Below are 20338 nucleotides of genomic sequence, written 5' to 3' on the forward strand. Positions count from 1 at the left end.
CGGCGGGAGCAACATAATTATGTAAATTTTGTAATAATAAGTTAACGAAGCTATTAGGGGGGGAACTTGCGGCTTAATAAGACAACGCATACTTCCCCTACCAATATTACATCCGTTTATTTGAGGGAATTGGGTTCCATGAAATGGCACTTCATTCGTCCATCGCAAGTACTGTAAGATTCTGAATTTGATTCTTAACTTTGTGGTCCGTTAAGAAGATGGGCCAGCAGTTACATGGTCCATGGACTATAAGGGTACAAATCAAGGCACAAAAAAAGGTGGGCCGAGGCCCAACCGTAACATGAATCTGAGCCCATATTCACGACCCGACCCAATGGGTAGAGGGGACGGTACATATTAGATATGGTAGTGTACATGCACATACCATATTTCATCTATATAACGTTACAAGGTAGAGAATAAGCTCGTTACAAAACCATACAGGAAAAATACCCTGTAGAATGGGGGAACAGAGTTAACTTTAGTCCTGTCGATGTTGATTATCATAGTACATACTCTCCCACGTTTCGACTTGCTTCACAGAATTCTCCTTTCTCCGGCGAAGACTGAAGAGAGAAACCGGGTCGAAAGGAGGAGGCAGGTTGCACGGGTCCGAGTCCCTTGGTCCCTTCACCAGAGAGTCCAACATGAACTTCTTCACCAGTCCCTGGGCCTCACAAGCCATGGCCTCGGAGCAGAGCTCGGTTGCTTTCTCAGGAATGGTGGGCTTGTACGTCAACAGCTTCGCATACCCGTTCAGCAGATGGAACATGTAATCGTACACCAAGTCCATCTTCAGGTCATCGTGTATGAAACTGCTCGCTGCCTTCCCAATTTCTTGTGCCTGAGATAATAATTTCACAAAAAATATTAACCCGATCACAAACAGATTCTTCAATAATTTCACGAATTTGGGGGGGTGACATATGATTTGTGTACCTTTTTCTTGTGGCTGTTTCCCCAATCTACAGCGAATTTTATCGATTTGCACTTGGAGTCTTCCCTGATGGGCCAGTAGTGGTGAACCGGCAACAACCCTCTTGTAAAGAAGTCGTAGTAATGCGGTTTTACTATCAGGGTCACAGAGTCGCAGGCTAGGATGTACTTTTCGCTGACAGACCAAGCGGACCCTTCAATGTAGATTTTATATCTGTCTCAAACAGGACGAGGTAGAGCCTCGTGTAAGTGAACATATATATAGAAATCGTGTAAACATGGGAAATAAAACTAACTATACGAAGAGAATTTCCAATTACCTGTGCATGCACTGGCTCGCTAAATTCGATTGCTTGTACCCTTCCTGTGATTCTTTACCCCAATTCTGCATTAATGGCTCTTTATTTATTAGCACGCGCTTATGTGAAAAATATGTAAAAGACTATTCCCATCCCATATCATGGTTGTCCTAATTCCGGGCCTATATTTTCGACAGCTTCAAGGTTCTCAAAAGGAACAAGTATTTTCTTGACAGGACTATTAGTGAGACAAAGGTCATACCTGAGCATAAACTCGAGCATTCCAGTCTTGTTTTTCAGAGACATTACATTTGAGGAGATCTTGCCTTGTTTTAGCAACTTCTGGGTTACCCTTCCAATAAGCATAAGGTTCCCTGTCCACCCATTTGGTCCTCCGATTACCTTCTTTAAGATCCTCCAGTAGAGCCTCCCATGGCTTAATATTTATCTCCGGCCTGCAAAAAACGATGAAGAGTTTGAGAAATTGATTCAATTCCCTTTTCCTAGAAGAGGCACAAATAGGCAAAACGGGACCTTACCATCCCCAGAAGGACCAATCAGGGAAGACAATGTCGAGTGTGGCATCATTCCCACAGTACCTAAACAACGGTGGCGGGCCAGTGACATTGGGTCCACGATAGAGCTGTGATCGGATCACCGGCCAGTCAACGCAGTCGAACATCAATTCCAGATCGGGCACCTTACCGGGGTACCTCCGTAACAACTGCAATATTCCCCATATCGTGAAAACATCTCTTGTTTGAAATCCCTTCTCGTATGTCTCCACGTAAGCCTTCCCGTTTAATATCACCAGCCTAAAACCAAGAATTTTTCTCTTCAAAGTTCATGACCAATTTTGGTGATTCATGCATAGTGAACTATGTAAAGCAGAGACTTTTCCTACTAAGAGCAAATTCTTCTAGCTCAAACAGTTGGGGGCAAAGTCATAAGAAGAGCAAAATGAACTTTCAGGGACCAATTAATGCGCACCTGAAATTTGCTGTCCTTCTAGCTTTCTCCACCATGTCCTTCGTGATGCCAGTGCGGGCCCATGGCTTCAAGTCCTCGTGTATCCACCGGAAATAATCAGGACACATGGGGGTCGATGGACGGTTGGGATCTTTTTCCAGCTCGAACGTACTGGGATAGTTTGCGGGGCATGATCTTGTAAGGTTATAAGCCGTGCAGTTGAGTGGAATTTCTATTTTCTTCCGCGACTTGTCAAGAGTTTCAGGCGGTCTATGAGGCAGTATGTGACTTGTCACTGAATTTACCACAGGCCGAGCAGCTGCATTGCCTGTAATCAACTGTGAAAATGTTACGAGGACGAAAATATAAATTGATCACCATGACTGTCATTTACGAATTACCATATCTTAGAATCATATAAGAGCTTTGCTATCTGTGCCCCACTATTTCACCAAAAAATACTTCTTCCAATAGCATCTATATAATTTCCAATCAAACGACCGGCTACACATATCCACGAGGGAGTCGTCATCCCCCGATTCGGAGGAGCATGTGTTTGCCATCTTATAATTACAGCTACATTTCTTGTTCACATGCTAAGATCCAGCATTAGATATGATTTTATAACTAAACTGCAAAGTTAAGTGTACATACATAAACATGCAAATAAAGCGCCATTATTGCAGGAGACAAAATCATATGGGAACAGAAAAGGACAACTCCTGACCCAGCAAAAAAAAAGAAAAAGAAAAGGACGACTCCCAGAAATAAAAACTGAGTCGTCCTCGGCATGATTTTCTTAAATTTGTCCAAATTGAACCACCAGCGGAATCAGAATTTTCATTCAGTAGGAATAAAAATATTATTTGATATAAATAATATATAAATATTTTTTTAACGGGAATGAAATACTAATTTTACATACAAAAATTTATAAATAAATATACTTTTAAGATAAAATTTTAAAAAATTTAAAAGTTCAGGCGTCCATCCCGACCACTAGTACCTCATAAATTTTTTTCGGCATACACCACATTATCCGAAAATTCAAAGAATCTCAACTAATATACTTCGAATCAGATCGGCAAACTTAAGGAATAAAGCTTTTCTAACACGAAGAACAAGTTAACCAGTCTCATGGATTGCCCGTTTATTACGTCCCCCTAGTTCAATAAGTAGCTGTCACTGACATTCACTAGTGCATCACAACTGTGAAAAGACCGTCCCTTAGCTGGACGGTCTCTTAGCAAATTGGGACGGAGCGAGACAAGACTCGATCAGTGGGACCAAAGCTGAAGGAAAATGCGAAAGTCCAGGAACAAGCTAGAAATTCAACACGACACATATGTCACTCAGGAGCACGTCCAAGTTCTCGACATCAACGATGCCCATTCAATTCAATATATATATATATACTTATACACACACTATATATATATATCCACACATACCCACAATAGAGCTCCGTGATTTGCGGCGGCCGTAGTCAAGAGGAGGAAAAGAAGGGTGGACGAGTCCCCCTTTGCTATAAATTACAGTTGCACAAAAAAAAAGTTTATGTTATTATTTATTATTATTATGGCCGGCACGCGTCCATGGGGGGCCTCTGCCGTCCCGTTAATCAGTAACGACGGTCCAATGACCGACCGACACTTAAGGCGCGCATTAGTCTTACCCAACCTAATCCACCTCTTGTATTGCTCTCTCTCTCTCTCTATCTCTATCAAAATTCTAACCTTCTCGATTCTCGAGTGTTCATCAGCTCAATCATTCAAAGTCGGAATGAACAGAATCACAAGCAAAATGCACTAAGAAGATGACGAACCATTCAAAATTCTTCCTTTCTTAGATTACTTAAATTTACTGCTCCAAGTCAGAGGATGTCTCGTGGCCATAGCCAAATTGACAGCCGAACAGGATCTATTTCAGCGTACTATTAAGCTAATTAAGGACGCAAAACGGCTTGGCGTCGTTGTCACGTTGCCTTTTATTTTCACTTTATTAATTAATGTTATTATCGAAATTATTATTTTCAAAAAATCAAATGAATTTTAAAAAATGAAAATGGGAAAGGGGCAAAATCGGCAAGCTGATTTATTGGAAGGTGGTGAGGGAGGGAGGGAAGTGGAGGAACGTACTTACAGAGGTGGCGTCGAGGAGGCGCGAGGTGAGGAACGCGCCGGCCAGGAGGAACAGGAAGAGGGAGAAGACCGCGGTTGATCTAGCCGGGGAACTCGCAATAAACGCCCGCCACGTCGTGGTGTCCGTGAAATGACGGGACACCCCCGATCCATACGACGGAGACCTCTTCGTCACCGTATGCATGCTGCTCTTATTCCCTCTCCTCCCTCTAGCACGAATCGATCGGATGATCGCTCTTTGGCTCCGATGTACAGAAGCTTCTCAGCTTGAGTCTTGACGGGCCAATCACGAGAAATCCCAAGGAAGGAGCCCCGCGTACGTATGCGGTCGAAGCTGATCAGCTCTGAGATGGATCCGGTCACATGGTTTGTTTAACGCAACGAGCGAGCATGAGCAATTGCAATTGACGAATGGAGAGAAGATTAAGAACAGAGGTTTGCAGAGTAAAAATGAAAAGGAAATTTGATCGGAAGAGAGGAGAGGAGGAAGATAGCCGGAAGAAACAAAAACGTGAAGAAGAGCGGAGGGAAAGAGAAGAGTTGCAGAGCATTGCCTCTCTCTCTCTCTCTCTCTCTCTCTCTCTCTCTCTCTCTCTCTCGTGCTTCCTCTGGTCCCCCCGACTGCTTCCTCTGGTCCCCCCGACTGACTAAAACGTGTTCTGTGTGACCTTTGAATTTCTTTTTTTTCCTCTCATTTTCGGATGCTCAATATAATTCGATGAGTCAAATGGATCCACTAACATTAGAGTTCTTTTAACTTTAATTTTCAACATTCAAAAGCATCAAATTATTTAAATTAATTTATATTGATTTAAAAATATATATATATATATAAATAATACACGCTCTCGAATAAAAAAGCTTCTAATTTAATTCTTACATATAAGACTTTCCGAACCATTTATTTCTTGTTCTTCAATTATTTTAGTGTTCTTTAGCTGAAAATTTTTAACGTTTGGAAGCTCTTTCGGCTCTATTTGCTTAGTGAAAAAAGGAAAATAGAAAAGAAGACCAAAAAAAAAAAAAATTGAACTCTTTCCTGCTTGGTGGCAAAAAGAGGGAAAAAAAAAACCTTTTTGCTTCATGGGCCCACCTTTTATTGGTTTTGGTCAACATGGACCTCTGGGCCATTAACACAGAATAGCGGAAGTAAAGCTTCTCGCCAAGTTTTGGACCGACCTTGGACCGCGGCCCGTATTGGCCCATTATTTTTTGATAGATCATCTTGGCCCATTATGGTAGTGGACTTGGGCTTCACCATTCTGTATCTAATAATAATATTATTATTATATGACCCAAAGGTCCATTCATGTCTTATTTTCCTTTTCTTGTGAAATTATTATTTGAGTCTTCATCATTTTCCTTTTGTCCCCTTAAATTTTGAAAAATTTATGAGGCGCTCAAGAGAAATGATTGGTATTCTAATCCTTATGTCTCTTACGGCCCATCATATTAAAGTAGCGCATGCATGAATTTTTTACTTCTTTTATATCAATATAAAGTCAAAAATCTATAATTAAAGCTCAATCATGCATAAATAGATATAATACAGTGGCACGTGCACGCTCGCGCTAGAAATTAAGAAATTATGAATTTGATTTTTATATCATATCCTTTTGTTGTCCCTCCTTTATGTTCTTACAAGACTATGGACATCCCTTGTAGCATAAAAATAATAATAAAAGAGTAAATTATATACATATTTTTAGATTATGGATGGCCTCAACAGTCAAGAACGTATTAAGAGTCAAAACAACATAGACAGAGAGGAACCAGAGATGATGTAGCAGTACAAGTCGTCAACTTGGAATCATACAATGCGTTTGTTTTCGGAGTTAAAGTCACGAATTTGTGATTGTGATTGTGATTGTAGAAGAAGACAAAAATATATGGGGCCCACCAATTTGACTTTTGAAATATAAAATGAATGGAAGGTAGAAATAATTAATTGTAATGGGATTGTATTTTAATAATATATGGGGTCCACCAATTTGACTTTTGAAATGTGTATTTTGTTGTGTAGTGTTTTGAGTTAAAGTTAAAGTTAAAATCTTAAATTACGACTTTAAAAACAAACGGAGCAATAATGTTTCGAGTTCGATTATTACTAGTGAAACTTCCGTGCTATTTTAATTAATTTTCACTATTTTTACTTTTGTATTAAGCAATCATCCTCCTCCTTTATATCAGAAAGCAGCAGAGAATGTGAACCAAAGAGCAAGGGAAGATATGATAATGGGCCCAACCACGGCTTACACTATATGACAGAAATTTTCTCCCTATTTGGTCAGGCTGGATTCTTGAAGGGACAGAAGACAATGATTTTGTCTCTGTTCTACTCCTACTCTCTTTGGCCACAGTTCCTCGTTCGTTTGCAGCTTTACTTTACTGAGCAGAATACTAATTTAAATTATCATTTATTACATTTATACTTGACCCTCATCAACTTTATCTTCATCTTCATCTTCATACGAAAATTTTACATCATTTCTCGTTTCGTCGATCTAATAATCCTTTCACAAGTTCGACCATATTCATTTTGGTATCACAGCCTTTTCTTTGATCTAATTTCTATCCGCTCCGGAGTTTAGACCCATCCGCCAAAAAGAAAAGATCAAAACAAAATCAAAATAAAGAAATTAATCGACCTATATATGTGTGTGTGTGTAGCTTATTTTCACATTGAAACAAATAGACATCAATTGCTTGTTTTTTTATATATACACTTTACGAAGGGGCCAGTGCATGATAGCTGCAGACATAGCAGTGTTCAGTAGCCAATATATATATATAGAGTATATGTATATGTCAGCTGCTTGCTTCTGTTTCTACTTCTGCTTCTGTCACCACACCACACTATGAAATGGGCGAAAAAGCTGAATAAGCAAACCAAAATCATCAGCTACTTCTCTCTTTTCTTCTCCCCTTTTCTCCTGCAAAAAGCTGAGTTAGCATTTTTGATGTATATGATATATATATATATATATATATATATATATGAACTTCTAAAAGATTATCACGATACGTGTATATGTACATAATATTACGGTTTATCGAGGATATAAGGTGGATTACAACTTCTTAATCCCGCCTATATATTAATCGTAAAAGTTACGGTATCGCGCACATACACGAAATATATTAATTAAGAACATTGTTATTTATTATTATAATCAGGTCAACTCAATAAAAGCATGCGGGAGAGAGGAGGATGATTGTAATGTCTAGTGAGATATATATATCGATCCTTTACTTATAAATGCATGAATACATGCATGACACAATTACGGGACAACCTTTGCATATTTCTAGCCTATCGGATATCTTATATCTTATCTTCTCTTACATGCTCTACAAAACTCAAAAAGTTATAACCTTCAACATTTCGATAGTGACACACTATCAGATTGAAAACTATATATCCGTGTATTTACATATGATATATATGTATATATATATATATATATTTTGGGTTGAAGATTTACATATGATGATGATTACTCTTCACAATGTGTGTCTTATATTTGCTATGGGGTGGGGTGGTGTTGGGGGGTGTGGTTTGAGGGAGGGGAGACAGAAGAAGGAAGGATTGGATCACGCTTTCCCAGTTCCTTCCCACGCGTGGTACGACTCTCGAACATATCTTCAGAACCCGATGCTTTGACATATATGATCACTATGATTATATATCTATCATTATATATTATTTGCATATATATATATATATACATTTTTATTTATAAGTTGCATATATATATATATATATATATAATATTTATAAGGCTTCCGTTTCCCTCCTGACTAATAAGCTATTCAAAGAACAACACAGATATATATCGGAATTTATTTCTATCTCTGAAATAAAACAGAAAGGGAATTAGAAAAAGAAAAGACCATTTATTAGTATTTGCAGCAAGCTGAGCAGAGCAGAGATCATCGGAGTCCCCAGACGACCCAGAGAGAGAGAGAGAGAGAGAGCTGAAGCAGTTCAAGCAGAGCAGCTGCAACTCTCTTCCTTAATTGCTCCTCTCACCACCTTCTCATCCCATCTCTCTCTCTCTCTCTCTCTCTCTTCCTCGTCCCAAGAACAAGAAGTCAAGAAGCCATGTCCGTGAGTACTCTCTCTCTCTCTCTCTCTCTCTCTCTCTCTCTCTCTCTCTCCCCATCTCAGAAAAAGAACAAGAAAAAAACCATATTTTTACAGAATGTATTTGTACAAACAGGAAGGTGAATATATAAGCTTCGTTTCTGTGTGTGAATGGCTTTGGGCAGATGATGGTGGAGGTGAGAGTTCCAAACTTGGACTGCGAGGGCTGCGCTGCCAAGCTCAAGAAAGCTCTCTTCAAGCTCAAAGGTTCGTACTTTTCTACCCTCTCTCTCTCTCTCTCTCTCTCGTTTTATGGCATTTTCCCAATAATGGAGTTACATTACGTGCTTTCAAGTAATGTGCTCAAGTTTCGCAGTGTCATACTCATCAAAGAAGGTTTCGCAGCGTCTTGTCTTCCTCTCTGTTCTCATGGTCATTTCTACAGTTCCTTTTTTTGTTACTTTATTTTTTATTTTTTAAGGTGACAAGTTTTTACCCTTTTTATAGTTTCACGACAAATGAAGGGAGAACAAGAAAATGCCAATCTATGAGGAGTCCTTTCCTCACAGAAATTTGTTTTCTTGGAAATGAACGTTTTGGAAAACACCGGAATCTGGAAAAGGGACGATCCTTTTACTCACTTGAAAAAAAATAATTCATGTGTTTAAGCCTATGGGCCTGTCTAGGATTGATGGACCTATGTGAGACCTATCAGCTATCTGGGCCTAGCCTCCAAAGGCCCCTTTAGATAGATAGTACTGATTCAATATATTCATACGTACTCATATTATTCGGTGAATTTACGGGGTCGAAGACCAAGGGAAAATACAAAAAGTAAGAAAAACAAGCTAAACACTTGCTGCATTACATAGACGGGGCAAAGCAGCCCCAATGAGATCTCCCGAAAGAGGAGTCTTTATGCCATCTGGTGGAGAATGGTAGAAATTTAGACTCACCGTAAACAATCGATCGAATGACGACCTTTGAACCATCCAATCACATTGATATAGCTACCTACTGGCTATTCATATGTTGTCGTGTCATGCTCTATTCCAATGTTGTATTGCTTTCTTCAACAAAACTGTACATTCGTGATTGAGTTTGCTCGACTATTTTTTCGAAACAGATATATAAGACAGGTTTTCACAAGATCAAACTATATATCTCAATAATTATTTATTGGATGATACTTGCAGGAGTAGAGGAGGTGGAAATAGACATGGAGATTCAGAAGGTGACGGTGAGGGGCTACTGCTTGGAGGAGAAGAAGGTGCTCAAGGCCATCAAGAGGGCCGGGAAAGCCGCTGAGCCCTGGCCGTTCCCGGGCCACTCCCAGTACTTTGCCTCGTTCTACCAGTACCCTTCCCACATTGTGAACCATTATTACTATGACACACACAAGACCGGAACCGGAGTACACACTTTCTTCCAGACGCCTTCTGTTTACTCGGTCGCAGTTGCTTCGGATGAGGCATTTGCTTCGCTCTTCAGCGACGACAATCCACATGCTTGCTCGATTATGTAATTTAAAACTGTTGAGCCGGGAGGGCATCCCTCCTATTGTTAGAATTGAGATTACTTATGGTCATGGACTCATGTTTGTGGAAATTAATTGAAGATATGAGAACTCCAATTAGTGAATAGACTCAATACCGGTTTCACTTGCTCTATTTATAATTGCACTAATATTCGGTAGATTGCACTGATCGTTCGATTTTTTTTTAAAAAAATATAAATGGCTATTCTTCTAATTGTTATCAGCAAATCAGACACCCTTTTGTCTCATATCTATTGATTTTTCTTTTGCCATGAGAAATCCATGTCACTCAATAAGTATGCGTCCATTGATCTTATCGATTGAATCTTAAATATACGATGGCGTGTGCCACTAGATTTTGTTCCATTAATTATACAGGTAATGTTAATAATTATTATCAATAATCATTTTCACCACTAAGAGGAACATGGTGATGGTAGAAAATTCCATATCTTGGCTTTAATTACCTCTCAACTTCGTTTAGAAGCAAGAAAAGTGGGCCCTTTTGGATAAAGAGCTTCTTGAAACTTTAAAAATAAGAACCTTGGTCTGAAAAAGCCACCTTTCCAATGAAAGCAATTTGACTGCAACTCAGACATCAAACATTAAGAAAGAAATAAATCTGACAAGAACATTGGATGGAATCATTCGAACATTGAAAATTCAGAACTCAAACAATTGGATGGACGCGTCGACCGATCGATCGTACCATTAATTCAGAGGCAGAAGCCTCAATCGTATACATTCACAAATACGACTAACATCTTGCACCAAAAAGGGTCAACTATACTTGCTTAGTAGTGTCATCAATCTGGTTTTTTTTTTTGGCTATTATATGAATATACATCATCCCGATCAAGTACGATACGTGCATGTTACAGGACTAGTATCACATATCAAGGCTTTTAACTTCTCGGTTATGCGTCACTTTAACTTTGGTGCAGACTATACTATAGAGTACATTAAACAATATAGTAGAGATCAGGTATATTGATGACTCTAGAATATAGAGTTATTTAGCTTGTCTTTTAGCCTTAAATGATGTTTAGTTGTCGAGTTTATTTGTACTTTTAGCTGTCTTTAGGTTGGTTTATATCTTTTGATAAGTTTTGTATTTAATTTAGGTTTTTATTTAGTTTTAGTAGATTTGGGTACTTATTTGTTTAATTTTCTTAGGAAGTTAGGCGATGCAGTCCAAGGCTCGGAGTGGTTTCAGATGAAGTTGCAGCAGCGGAGAGGAAGCTGTGGCATGGACAACGAAGAGGCTTTCTATGATTCAGGCAGAGTCGCAGCACTGGAATGAATCCCGCAGCATGGACAGAGAAGAGCATTCACGAGTAAAAATTTTATGACCCTTTTGATTTTTGGATCAATTTTTAAAATTTTAATTCTAATTTTAACTCTACTCACTACATAATAAAAATTAACAAAATAAGTATTTTTTTCTTCAATTTTTTTAATCATTCAATTTAATTTATATTAAATTCTCTCAACTATTTATTATTTTTTTACACTTTTTTTCTCATAATTCAGCAACACAATCATTATAACTCAATTAAAATCAAAACTCAACTCTACTTAACTCTAAAACTTAACGCATTGTAACATTTGGAGGGGGGAAATTTCTAAGCTTAGCTTGAGGTCTTGTCTGACTTTTCGGTAAGAGAATCTTTGAGTTTATTTTGGAAGACACCTATTGGGGATTTGGTAGATATTAAAAGAAATTTCCTTGGTGAGAAAAAGAAGGAAACTTATTTAGGCTAGAAAAGTAAAAGGAGAATGGGAGGAACGACTAAAGGGAGAGACGGCAGATAGGTTACAGGAGAAGACAAAGAGGAGCAAATTGGATTCTTGGGTTTGGACGGCAATTCTGTCGACTTTTCTCTTGAATCCTTGTGAATTCTTTTCGATCTTAATGAATATGATGAATCCCATTATGTTTTCTGTTGTCTTTATGCACTAATTTCTTTATTCTAAGGTTGTGATGGGACCTAGCACTTAGTTAATTCACTGTTCTCTGTTGACCTACCTATTCTTGGATTTCAATTCATATATCTTTATCCGTGCTTAATGCTTTCAACTAACTGGCCACTAGTTGGCTTGATTGAATAACCTAGTCGAACTCGGGAGGGAAATTCTAGGTTTAGATCAAGATAAGGATAGCCTAAGATTGACGTAATAGATCGTTTCGATGGTAGATTCAGGTCTACAGTTAATTTGTGGATAGGATAGGAATATACCTATTCACTCTAGGTAACCAAAATAGAGTTTGATCTTAATGAATTTACGATAGTACGGTAACCATAAGAATATAGAGAATCGGTGAGTGTACGTATTTCTTAAGAGATTCAGGAGGAGCTTAAGAATAATTTAGAACTCTAGGTAATGAATCGAATCTTACTAGTGAGAGGGAGAATTAATTGAATTAATGAAATGCTAGGGGAAATCATTAGCCTACTCCCTCTCCATTGAATTGATTGAAAGTGAATTAACTTTCTTTGCTTTCAAAGTTTTTGTTATGAAAATTCAATTTTTAATCGACTTGACTTGAGTTAGGTTGCTCTCATTGAACGTTAGTGAAATTTTTAGTACGGGTCTCTGTGAGAACGATCTCTAGACATCACTCTATTACTTGCACGGCATGTGCTCTTGCGGGATTTAAAACTGTCAACAAATATCTAGTTACAGCAGCACTATAAGAATTACCTCTTGATTTAATTTTACCATTTGTACATTAGTGAAGAAGAATATGTTGTGATTGTGCGTATGTACGGTTACCAATGAGATTAAATTAACAATTGTATAAATTAATTTGGCATATATATTCGTCAAAAAAGTTGGGCTATATATGTGCATGCAAGATCGACCGTGTCTTGTTGTCCCGTTGTCTTTCTCTACGTTCACATCATCAGATCGCACAAACCCTTTCCTTCTTCTTCCTCTGTCCGTCCATCAATCCATGGATCAGGTACTATGCTCTTATTATACACACACTTCCGACATCCATCGAGATCTTTCTTTGAATCATCTGATATTATTACATATTAGTGATGTACTGCCTTCGTATAGCAGAAGGTGGTGTTGAAGGTCTTGACGATGACCGATGACAAAACAAAGCAGAAGGCCATCGAAGCCGCCGCCGATATCTACGGTACGTTTTTCCAGAACCTCTTACAGTAAGATCAGGATGAGATCAACTTATATATGTTGTTGGGTGCAGGTGTGACCTCGATAGCAGCGGACATGAAGGAGCAGAAGCTGACGGTGATCGGGCAGATGGACACGGTGGCGGTGGTGAAGAAGCTGAAGAAGGTCGGCAAGGTGGACATAATATCGGTCGGTCCGGCCAAGGAGGAGAAGAAGGAAGAGAAGAAGGACTCCGACAAGAAAGACGCCGACAAGAAGGACGCCAACAAGAAGGACGCCGACAAGAAGTCCGACAAGAAATGATCATCTATGCCAAATTACCCGTTAATTAATTGAATATTCTTCGCCAGGTTCTACTCTCGGCCCCGGCCGTTTAATTATTTCTTCCCCTTTGCTAATAAGAAGAGTGATGTTCTTCGACCAAAAAAAAAAAAAAACAGAGAGAAGAGTGATGTTTTTGCTTGGTTAAGGTGACCTGTGCGCGTGAAAAGCACCATCATGTATGACGGAGCCGAGAGATTTGGAAATCGTAATTAATTTCTCGATGCGATTGATTTCGTCTTCTGGATCTGTAAAGGCGATTCTCAGGGTAATTATGACTCGCCCATGGATATCAGGTATGGACCTGCAATGGCAAGTGGGAGCAGATCATAGCGAGCATCCAAGAAGATAGAAGGTTAAGATCGAATTACGGGCAGCTTACATGGGAAGTACGACGAACCCTGCATCTTATGTTCGACCTTGTAGATATGGCCAGTGTCCTATGTATTGTAAATCATGGGAACGGGATCTACTCGTCGGTGTAACTCGAAAGGGTTGATTAAATCTTATAGATATGATGTAATGCACACGTAAGGGTGCCCTAGAAGCTTCATTTTACTATTCTGGACACGTATTTTCTTTGTCGGTTACGTACATTGTATTGCTTGTAGTTGTCATTGTCGAGGGTAATTTGAGAAGAGCACGGAGTTGCCGGCAATTGGATTGGGGAAAGCATTCTATTGTCAAAATTAGAGAGTGAAGCTCTTGTCCTTTTCGACCAATTAAATCAATCAAGTTCGTGTTTAGGAGAGCCGCAACTTCCAATTATTTACTTACGACGGTAAATCTACTAAAAAATAACAATAATAATAATAATTATTATTATTATACATTGTTCGCATCAGGCTGGGTCGGGGATGGAGCTACGTCGCGAAGAGGGACAGGGAGCCTCGTCGTGACCCACCGAAAATGCAAATTGCGAATGAAAAGGCAATATGCAGTCCTTTTTTTTTTTTTTTTTTTAATGGATAGAGAATGCGATAGGTTTGACAAGAGAAAGACTTTCTTATCTTAAAGAGTCCGTAGACCTTTCTATATATTTTTTAATGAATAAGATCAATTTATTAATAACTGGCATTGTTACGGTGGGGAGCCCTCAAAACACACACAAAGAAGCAAAATTTGACCGAAAGCTTGCCTAAGGTAATCGGAATGAGGGTTAGAAAGTCGAGAGAACCAAGTACAGTGCCATTCCGATTAAAGAGAGAGCAAAACAAATACATAGTCTGCTACAATATTTTATAATCTCCCACGGGACATTCTGGAGATTAGTTAAAGCTTGAACTACTAAGAGGGCGTCACTTTCGATCCATAATTTCCGCCGGCCTGCCTCAAGAGTCCATAGACTGTCCTAGACTAAGGGTGTGGTTGATAACATAAATTAAGTGCTGAAATTAAATTTTTTACCGCTTAAGCATGTTTGATAAAAAACAAAAAAATTTACTTGACTTAATAGACTTAAGTAAAGAAAGCAATTAAGCAATTGGGAATCTACTTAATGATTCAGCACCTTTTCACTTATACGCTGAGCTAGGGATTATTTTTTCATATTTTCAGCGACACCCCTAAACGTTTCCATAATTGCAATTTGGTCCATTTTAATTTTCGTCCAAACGTTAGAGAGAGAGAGGCAGGAGGGACGGGGGAAGGGCAATTCTCGATCCTCGAACACGACGACGACAGTGAGGATGGCCCAGACGGAGTACCGGCTCAGCCCCTTGAGCAGCTCCTTCAAGTAGATAAGCAGCGAGATGAGCATCAACGCGAGCCCCATCTTCACGGAGAAGACGATCTTCCTCGGGTCGGACCTCCCCATCTCTTCGGCCTTGGAGGCCACATCCTGCAATTCCTGCCACCAGCTCACGTTTGTGTCGCAGAAGCAGCGATAGGAGCAGCGGAAGGCGGTCTGATCCTCTGGGGGTCTCGATGTCGCTCAAATCCAGCTCCCAGGCGCCTCTCATGGACAACAACTTCTCCCGCAGCGACCCCATTTTCGCTGACGTCCTTAAAATCGAAGAGAGAGAGAGGGGGGGGGGGGGGGTCGAACCCCGATTCCCGAGCTGTGGTGGCCCCAATCCCGACCACCACCGCTCATGCGAGGTCGCCAGCTACCCCTGACGTCGCCGGCGACTTCGATTGTGGCTGTGGTGGCCGGAATCGGGGGCCACCACCGCCCCCTCCCTCTCCGATCGAAACCCTTGATTTTTTTTTTTTCATTTTCTGAATTTTAAAAGATTAAAGTAAAATGAGTGCAAAAGTGAAGAGAGTTAAAAGTATTGGGCACTTATATAAATATAGTTTCAGCCATACTCCAAACAGTTTTCACTTAATCATTTTTACACTTATTTTATTTAAATATTAAATTTTCAACACTTAAAATTAAATTCAAAAAAACAGAATCAAAAGACTCCGTAAATTCCCTACCAAAAAAATGAGTCCATTGTTTGATCATGTCAGTCGGAATCACCATACCTCATGTATTACCTAACTCTTTGTTGAATTAATTTCAAAGCCTTGAACCCGCATTTCACTTCCTGGACTATGTCATAGAATAATCTATGGGATGTAGGGGCCTTGGATTTGATAATCAGTTATAGGCAGAAGATCACATCATTCGCAAGCTCATGCCAGAACCCAATTTACACGGATGTGCTCGACCGAATACCCGAAAATTAACTAATGTAGATGGATTTAAATGATTCGAAGCTTGTTCCCTTAAACAATGAGAACATTATCGCTTAGTGAATCGATCCAATTGGACTGAATTAGTCAGAATTTATTAAACTTTCAGATATCAGAATGCTCGAAAATTAAATCCATTAACAATTTATCTATATAAACTCGGGAGATAAAACCCAAAAGAGCCACTCAACACCGACGTCAACTAAACTTAATACCTGCTAACTGACATTCTCTCCGAGGATCAAGTACCCTCGTTCGGATTCACAGGGCTAGACGTGCTGCTACTTATCAGGTATCAGACAACTCCGGCTGGTCGTGGTGCTCTATAAGCTTTATCAGGCAAGGGTTGACGGAATCTTTAGCATCCACGAGCTACTGTTGTTCAGTTCATCATATATTAATTTCTTTCAGGATCTATATAAGCTCACCGAAAACCATCTATAAGCTCATCGAAAACCATTTCTTCTGCTTTTGTTCGTCCAGACGACATTTTCGACTTGTATGACACAAGGATCCGAAAAGAATTTATTCACATCATCAACCTTGTATAAACAAACTTATGCGTCCGATCACAAACAGTTCAAGACATCACGCAACACAGAAACTCTTAATCAACACGGTCACGCTCACACCAATAAAACATATATAAAGTACTTGCTCTTTTCCATTGAAAAGCTCGCACGTTTCACCTCTCTGGTGATCAGCCCATTGACTCCTGAAGCCTCCGCTCATCGCCTTGCTCCTCCCGTGCAGCATCTGTACCTGTGGCAACGGATTCACTGCCTGAGAAACAGAGGAGACACACCAATAAGTTACAACTGAATCACGTTTTCGATATCGTTAAGTGACTTCATAGAATTAGACTGCACCGCAGGGAATACCATGAGACTGCTGAGGAGCATTAGGGTCCCCACTCTTCCCAAGCCAAGATCCCACAGCGCCTTTGAGCTTATCGACCACGCCCTTCCCCGGGCTGCTGAGCTGGCCTTCTCCCAAATGTCTCCTCACTTCATCCGATTCCGTCACTACAGCGGGCTTGTCCGCCGTCTTCTTTCGCTTGTCCAAGGCGCTCGAGATCACCTCTGACAGTGCCTTGTCCTCCTCTCCGGGCTTCAACTTCTCCGCCAAGTAATCCTTCACCGACACTCCCTTGTCCTGCACCGAGCCTTTCTTCCTATGCTCCGTCGCAGATGTTGTCCCCCCTGCATACCCTTCTCCAATCATCTGCTCTGTCTTCTCGTGAGATGCCGCATCGTCCTTCTTCCCATAGCCGAGCTTCGATGCCACAACATCTCTGGCTGTCACACCAACAGCAGCTATCTTCCCAGTGTAACTGCTCTGTTCTGATGTCTTATCAGCTGGGTGCTCAGTCACGCCCGAGCTCTCATGGGCGGCCTGATCTTCTTTCTGGCCATAGCCGATCTTTGAGGTCACGAGATTCTTCGCTGAGACTGCTTTGTCAGCAATTACATGAGTCGCGGAAGTGATCTTCTCAGCATAACCACCTTGCCTCGGTGATTTGCCGGGCGACTTATCCTCCTTCACATCTCCTTCAGGACTGGTGCCATATCCGAGCTTTGAGGTCAAGATATTCTTTGCTGCAATGGCCTTATCGGCAACTGCTGCTGTGGCAGAGGATATCTTCTCCGTGTAGCTGCTCGGGCTCGATGGTTTCTCATCCTTCTGAGTGCCCTCAGTTCCGGCCGCACTATGGCTCTCATGGACCGGCTCTTGCGATGCTGATAACTTCTCAGTGTCTTTGGTGATTGGTCCAGGAGAGAATTGGTCATGGCTTCCCGTCGATGCGCTGGGAATTTGGACCGGTTTCTCATCCTTCAGAGGGCCCTCATATATTCCGGCAGCACTATGGCTCTCACAGACTGGCTCTCGGGATGCCGATAACTTCTCAGTCTCTTTGGTGATTGATTCAGGGGAGAACTGGTCGTGGCTTCCCATCAATGTGGTGGGAATTTGGTTTGGTTTGGTTTCGGTCTCGTCCCTAATGTGCATAGCCCCGAAGGCCTGATCAACTGGAGCAATTTTCACTTCATCACCACCTATTAATCCACGCCATTACAGAACAAATATAAGATCTTCCAAGCTAAATATAAACACTAAATATTAAAATCTCTCATTATTTCACCAAACTATATGATTTAGGAAACTGGAAGTTAAACATTACCCGAGCCAGTCGGATCCGTGACTTTGGTCTGATAATTTGAAGGCTTATAAAGTTCCTCCCTGTCCTTGGGTGCATCAGGGTCCTCCTCCAGCCTTCCCGGCCTCGTCAAATTAACCTTGGATTGGTCGGCCGTCTCATGGAGAAAAGTCCTAGCCGGGTCTGCTGCGCGGGTAGCCGTCCCGTGAGTAGGAACAGGAGATTGAGGTGTATTTGCTGGCGTCCTAAGACCTTCGTCAATGGGCATTGTCCCTCCATACTCGGCCCTCGGACGGTCATGACCTGCCTTGATTACTCCGGCAGCATGTTCCTGGCTTGTGTGGAATGCCAGGTTCTGGGCCTCCTCTGTTCCCGTCGGCCTTTCCAAGCCGAGACCAGGGACAGCACTCCTCATGGCAGCAGACTCGTACACTTAGGTTTCCACAAGACAAATATATGAAGTCAGAATCAGGACAATACAAATATTCATAGCTTGAGCATAACTTACGGTCACAAACAACAGCTTATTACTCGGTGCACCGTGAATATCCGGGTCCTCGACCACCTCCTCATCCTCAGCCTCTTCGTCTTCCTCATCGAGATCGTGATCGTCCGGGATGTGGCCTTCATGACGGTCGTGGTCGTGGTTGTGGCCGTGCTTAGTGATCGTGTCCTTCAGCTTCTTCGCCTTTGCCTTCACCTTCTTCAGCACCGACTTCTTCTCATGGTGGTCCTCACCCTCCACAACTGCAACAAAATACATTTCAAGATTAACAATAAGTCTGCGGTGTAGGTTTCTACTATCAGGAAGTTCCATGAATCTATCGAACCAAAAGTCTCGGGCCAAACACTCGAAGGAGGTTCTCACCGGAGTGAAGCCCGCCCGTGTTCGGGTCGTGCTCGTACCCGTGGCCATGCGAGTGAACGGCTTGGGACTCCATCTTCACGCTTTGGTTCAACAGCTCAATAATAGAGTGGTTGAAAAACAGAAATGGTGAGTTCAGGGGCAGCCAAGTGAAGCGAGGAGAAGGATATGGAAACTCTTCATCAGTTATAGACGGGAATCGGATAGACATTGACTGGTGCCACCTTTGCATGGAAATGTGGCAGTTGGGGAAGGGAGAGAAGACCGCGCCTGACACGTGTCCCCCCAATTAGACGCGTGTCAGAGCAGTCGTGGTCGGGGCGGCCCGTGTAAGGGAGCTCAGTGGAACAGATATGGAGAGTTTCCAGAAAATATTAATTGAGTAATACATGGCTATATAAAGCTTCGCATCGAATGACCAGTATTTTACTATACAGTTGTTTCTCTTTTTTACTGAACACATATAATTATTCGAAAATAGAGTTTTACGCAGCTATTTCGTTATATTACTACCTAATATTTTTTCATTGAGCTTAACTCATATGGTAATGGCGAAGATGCTAATCGATGTTGACTTCCCCGGCGTTGGATCCGTCGGCTAGTTTTTGTCGGCAGAGGGCTCCCCTGACAAAATAGTTTTTTCATTGAGCTTTATCAATATGGTAACGGCGAAGATGATACATGATGTTGACTTCCCCAGCGTTGCATCCGTCGGCTGGTTTCTGTCGGCAGAGGACTCCCCTGACAAAATTAGGAGGGTTAATGGTTCGAAGAAACATAAATTTTGATTTTTTTTAAAAAAATTCACATAAACTTTATTTTTTAGTAAAAAAAAAAAGCATAAACTTGATTTTCTTATCAAGTTAGACATCTGTATTATTTTCCATCAATTTTGCTAATAAGGCGAAAAATTGTGATTACATGACAAACAATACCACGTCATGTTAGTAATAATAAAAAAAAAATTTAAAAAGGAGAAATGCTTTGATCGGAGTAAGGTTGGGGGCCCCGACTAGCCACCGTAATCCGGACTGGTGTCGACGTTGGCCTCGGAGGATGTCTGCTAACCCAATCAGGGGGTAGTGACCGGGATCGAAGCCCTATCAACTGAAATCGAGAGAATCCTTAAGAGTGTTGGCCGAGATCGAGGCTCCACCTGTCAAAATAGGGAAAACTCCAAATTTGAGAATTCTCAG

General features: G+C 40.9%; 4 protein-coding genes across 14 annotated transcripts; 2 read left to right on the forward strand and 2 right to left on the reverse strand.

The window, feature by feature from the left end:
• Nucleotides 1–253: 253 nt before the first annotated feature.
• LOC116204834 (O-glucosyltransferase rumi homolog) lies at nucleotides 254–4965 on the reverse strand. 5 transcript variants are annotated; one of them, XM_031537152.1, is made up of 7 exons: nucleotides 4347–4965; nucleotides 2226–2542; nucleotides 1775–2050; nucleotides 1498–1690; nucleotides 1257–1321; nucleotides 940–1150; nucleotides 254–844 (listed from the first exon to the last, which is right to left on the reverse strand). In XM_031537152.1, exons 1-7 carry the CDS (start codon nucleotides 4527–4529, stop codon nucleotides 482–484), a joined length of 1608 nt encoding a protein of 535 aa, XP_031393012.1. In that variant the 5' UTR covers nucleotides 4530–4965; the 3' UTR covers nucleotides 254–481. The 5 variants fall into 5 exon arrangements, with proteins under 5 accessions (XP_031393012.1, XP_031393013.1, XP_031393014.1 ...); XM_031537153.1 differs by having other exon boundaries at nucleotides 2226–2532; nucleotides 4343–4965; XM_031537154.1 differs by lacking the exon at nucleotides 4347–4965 and adding an exon at nucleotides 2606–2623.
• A 2962-nt stretch (nucleotides 4966–7927) lies between these two features.
• LOC116203165 (heavy metal-associated isoprenylated plant protein 31) lies at nucleotides 7928–10100 on the forward strand. 3 transcript variants are annotated; one of them, XM_031534829.1, is made up of 4 exons: nucleotides 7928–7969; nucleotides 8259–8456; nucleotides 8618–8699; nucleotides 9629–10100. In XM_031534829.1, the coding sequence occupies exons 2-4, from the start codon at nucleotides 8451–8453 to the stop codon at nucleotides 9955–9957; spliced, it is 417 nt and encodes a 138-aa protein (XP_031390689.1). In that variant the 5' UTR covers nucleotides 7928–7969; nucleotides 8259–8450; the 3' UTR covers nucleotides 9958–10100. The 3 variants fall into 3 exon arrangements, with proteins under 3 accessions (XP_031390689.1, XP_031390690.1, XP_031390688.1); XM_031534830.1 differs by lacking the exon at nucleotides 7928–7969 and having other exon boundaries at nucleotides 8044–8456; nucleotides 8569–8699; XM_031534828.1 differs by lacking the exon at nucleotides 7928–7969 and having other exon boundaries at nucleotides 8067–8456.
• Nucleotides 10101–12782: 2682 nt separating this feature from the next.
• Nucleotides 12783–14183, forward strand: LOC116205946 (heavy metal-associated isoprenylated plant protein 39-like). Of its 4 annotated transcripts, none has more exons than XM_031538650.1 (4): nucleotides 12783–12937; nucleotides 13042–13120; nucleotides 13190–13466; nucleotides 13734–14159. In XM_031538650.1, the coding sequence occupies exons 1-3, from the start codon at nucleotides 12818–12820 to the stop codon at nucleotides 13417–13419; spliced, it is 429 nt and encodes a 142-aa protein (XP_031394510.1). In that variant the 5' UTR covers nucleotides 12783–12817; the 3' UTR covers nucleotides 13420–13466; nucleotides 13734–14159. The 4 variants fall into 4 exon arrangements, with proteins under 4 accessions (XP_031394510.1, XP_031394509.1, XP_031394508.1 ...); XM_031538648.1 differs by having other exon boundaries at nucleotides 12797–12937; nucleotides 13039–13120; nucleotides 13734–14183; XM_031538649.1 differs by having other exon boundaries at nucleotides 13190–14183.
• Nucleotides 14184–16603: 2420 nt separating this feature from the next.
• Nucleotides 16604–19319, reverse strand: LOC116204688 (low-temperature-induced 65 kDa protein-like). Of its 2 annotated transcripts, none has more exons than XM_031536891.1 (5): nucleotides 19146–19319; nucleotides 18809–19024; nucleotides 18302–18709; nucleotides 17001–18176; nucleotides 16604–16881 (listed from the first exon to the last, which is right to left on the reverse strand). In XM_031536891.1, exons 1-5 carry the CDS (start codon nucleotides 19216–19218, stop codon nucleotides 16820–16822), a joined length of 1935 nt encoding a protein of 644 aa, XP_031392751.1. In that variant the 5' UTR covers nucleotides 19219–19319; the 3' UTR covers nucleotides 16604–16819. The 2 variants fall into 2 exon arrangements, with proteins under 2 accessions (XP_031392751.1, XP_031392750.1); XM_031536890.1 differs by having other exon boundaries at nucleotides 16604–16902; nucleotides 19146–19318.
• Nucleotides 19320–20338: the final 1019 nt, after the last annotated feature.

This window comes from Punica granatum, chromosome 4 (genome assembly GCF_007655135.1).
Source record: "Punica granatum isolate Tunisia-2019 chromosome 4, ASM765513v2, whole genome shotgun sequence".
NCBI classification, from domain to species: Eukaryota; Viridiplantae; Streptophyta; class Magnoliopsida; order Myrtales; family Lythraceae; genus Punica; species Punica granatum.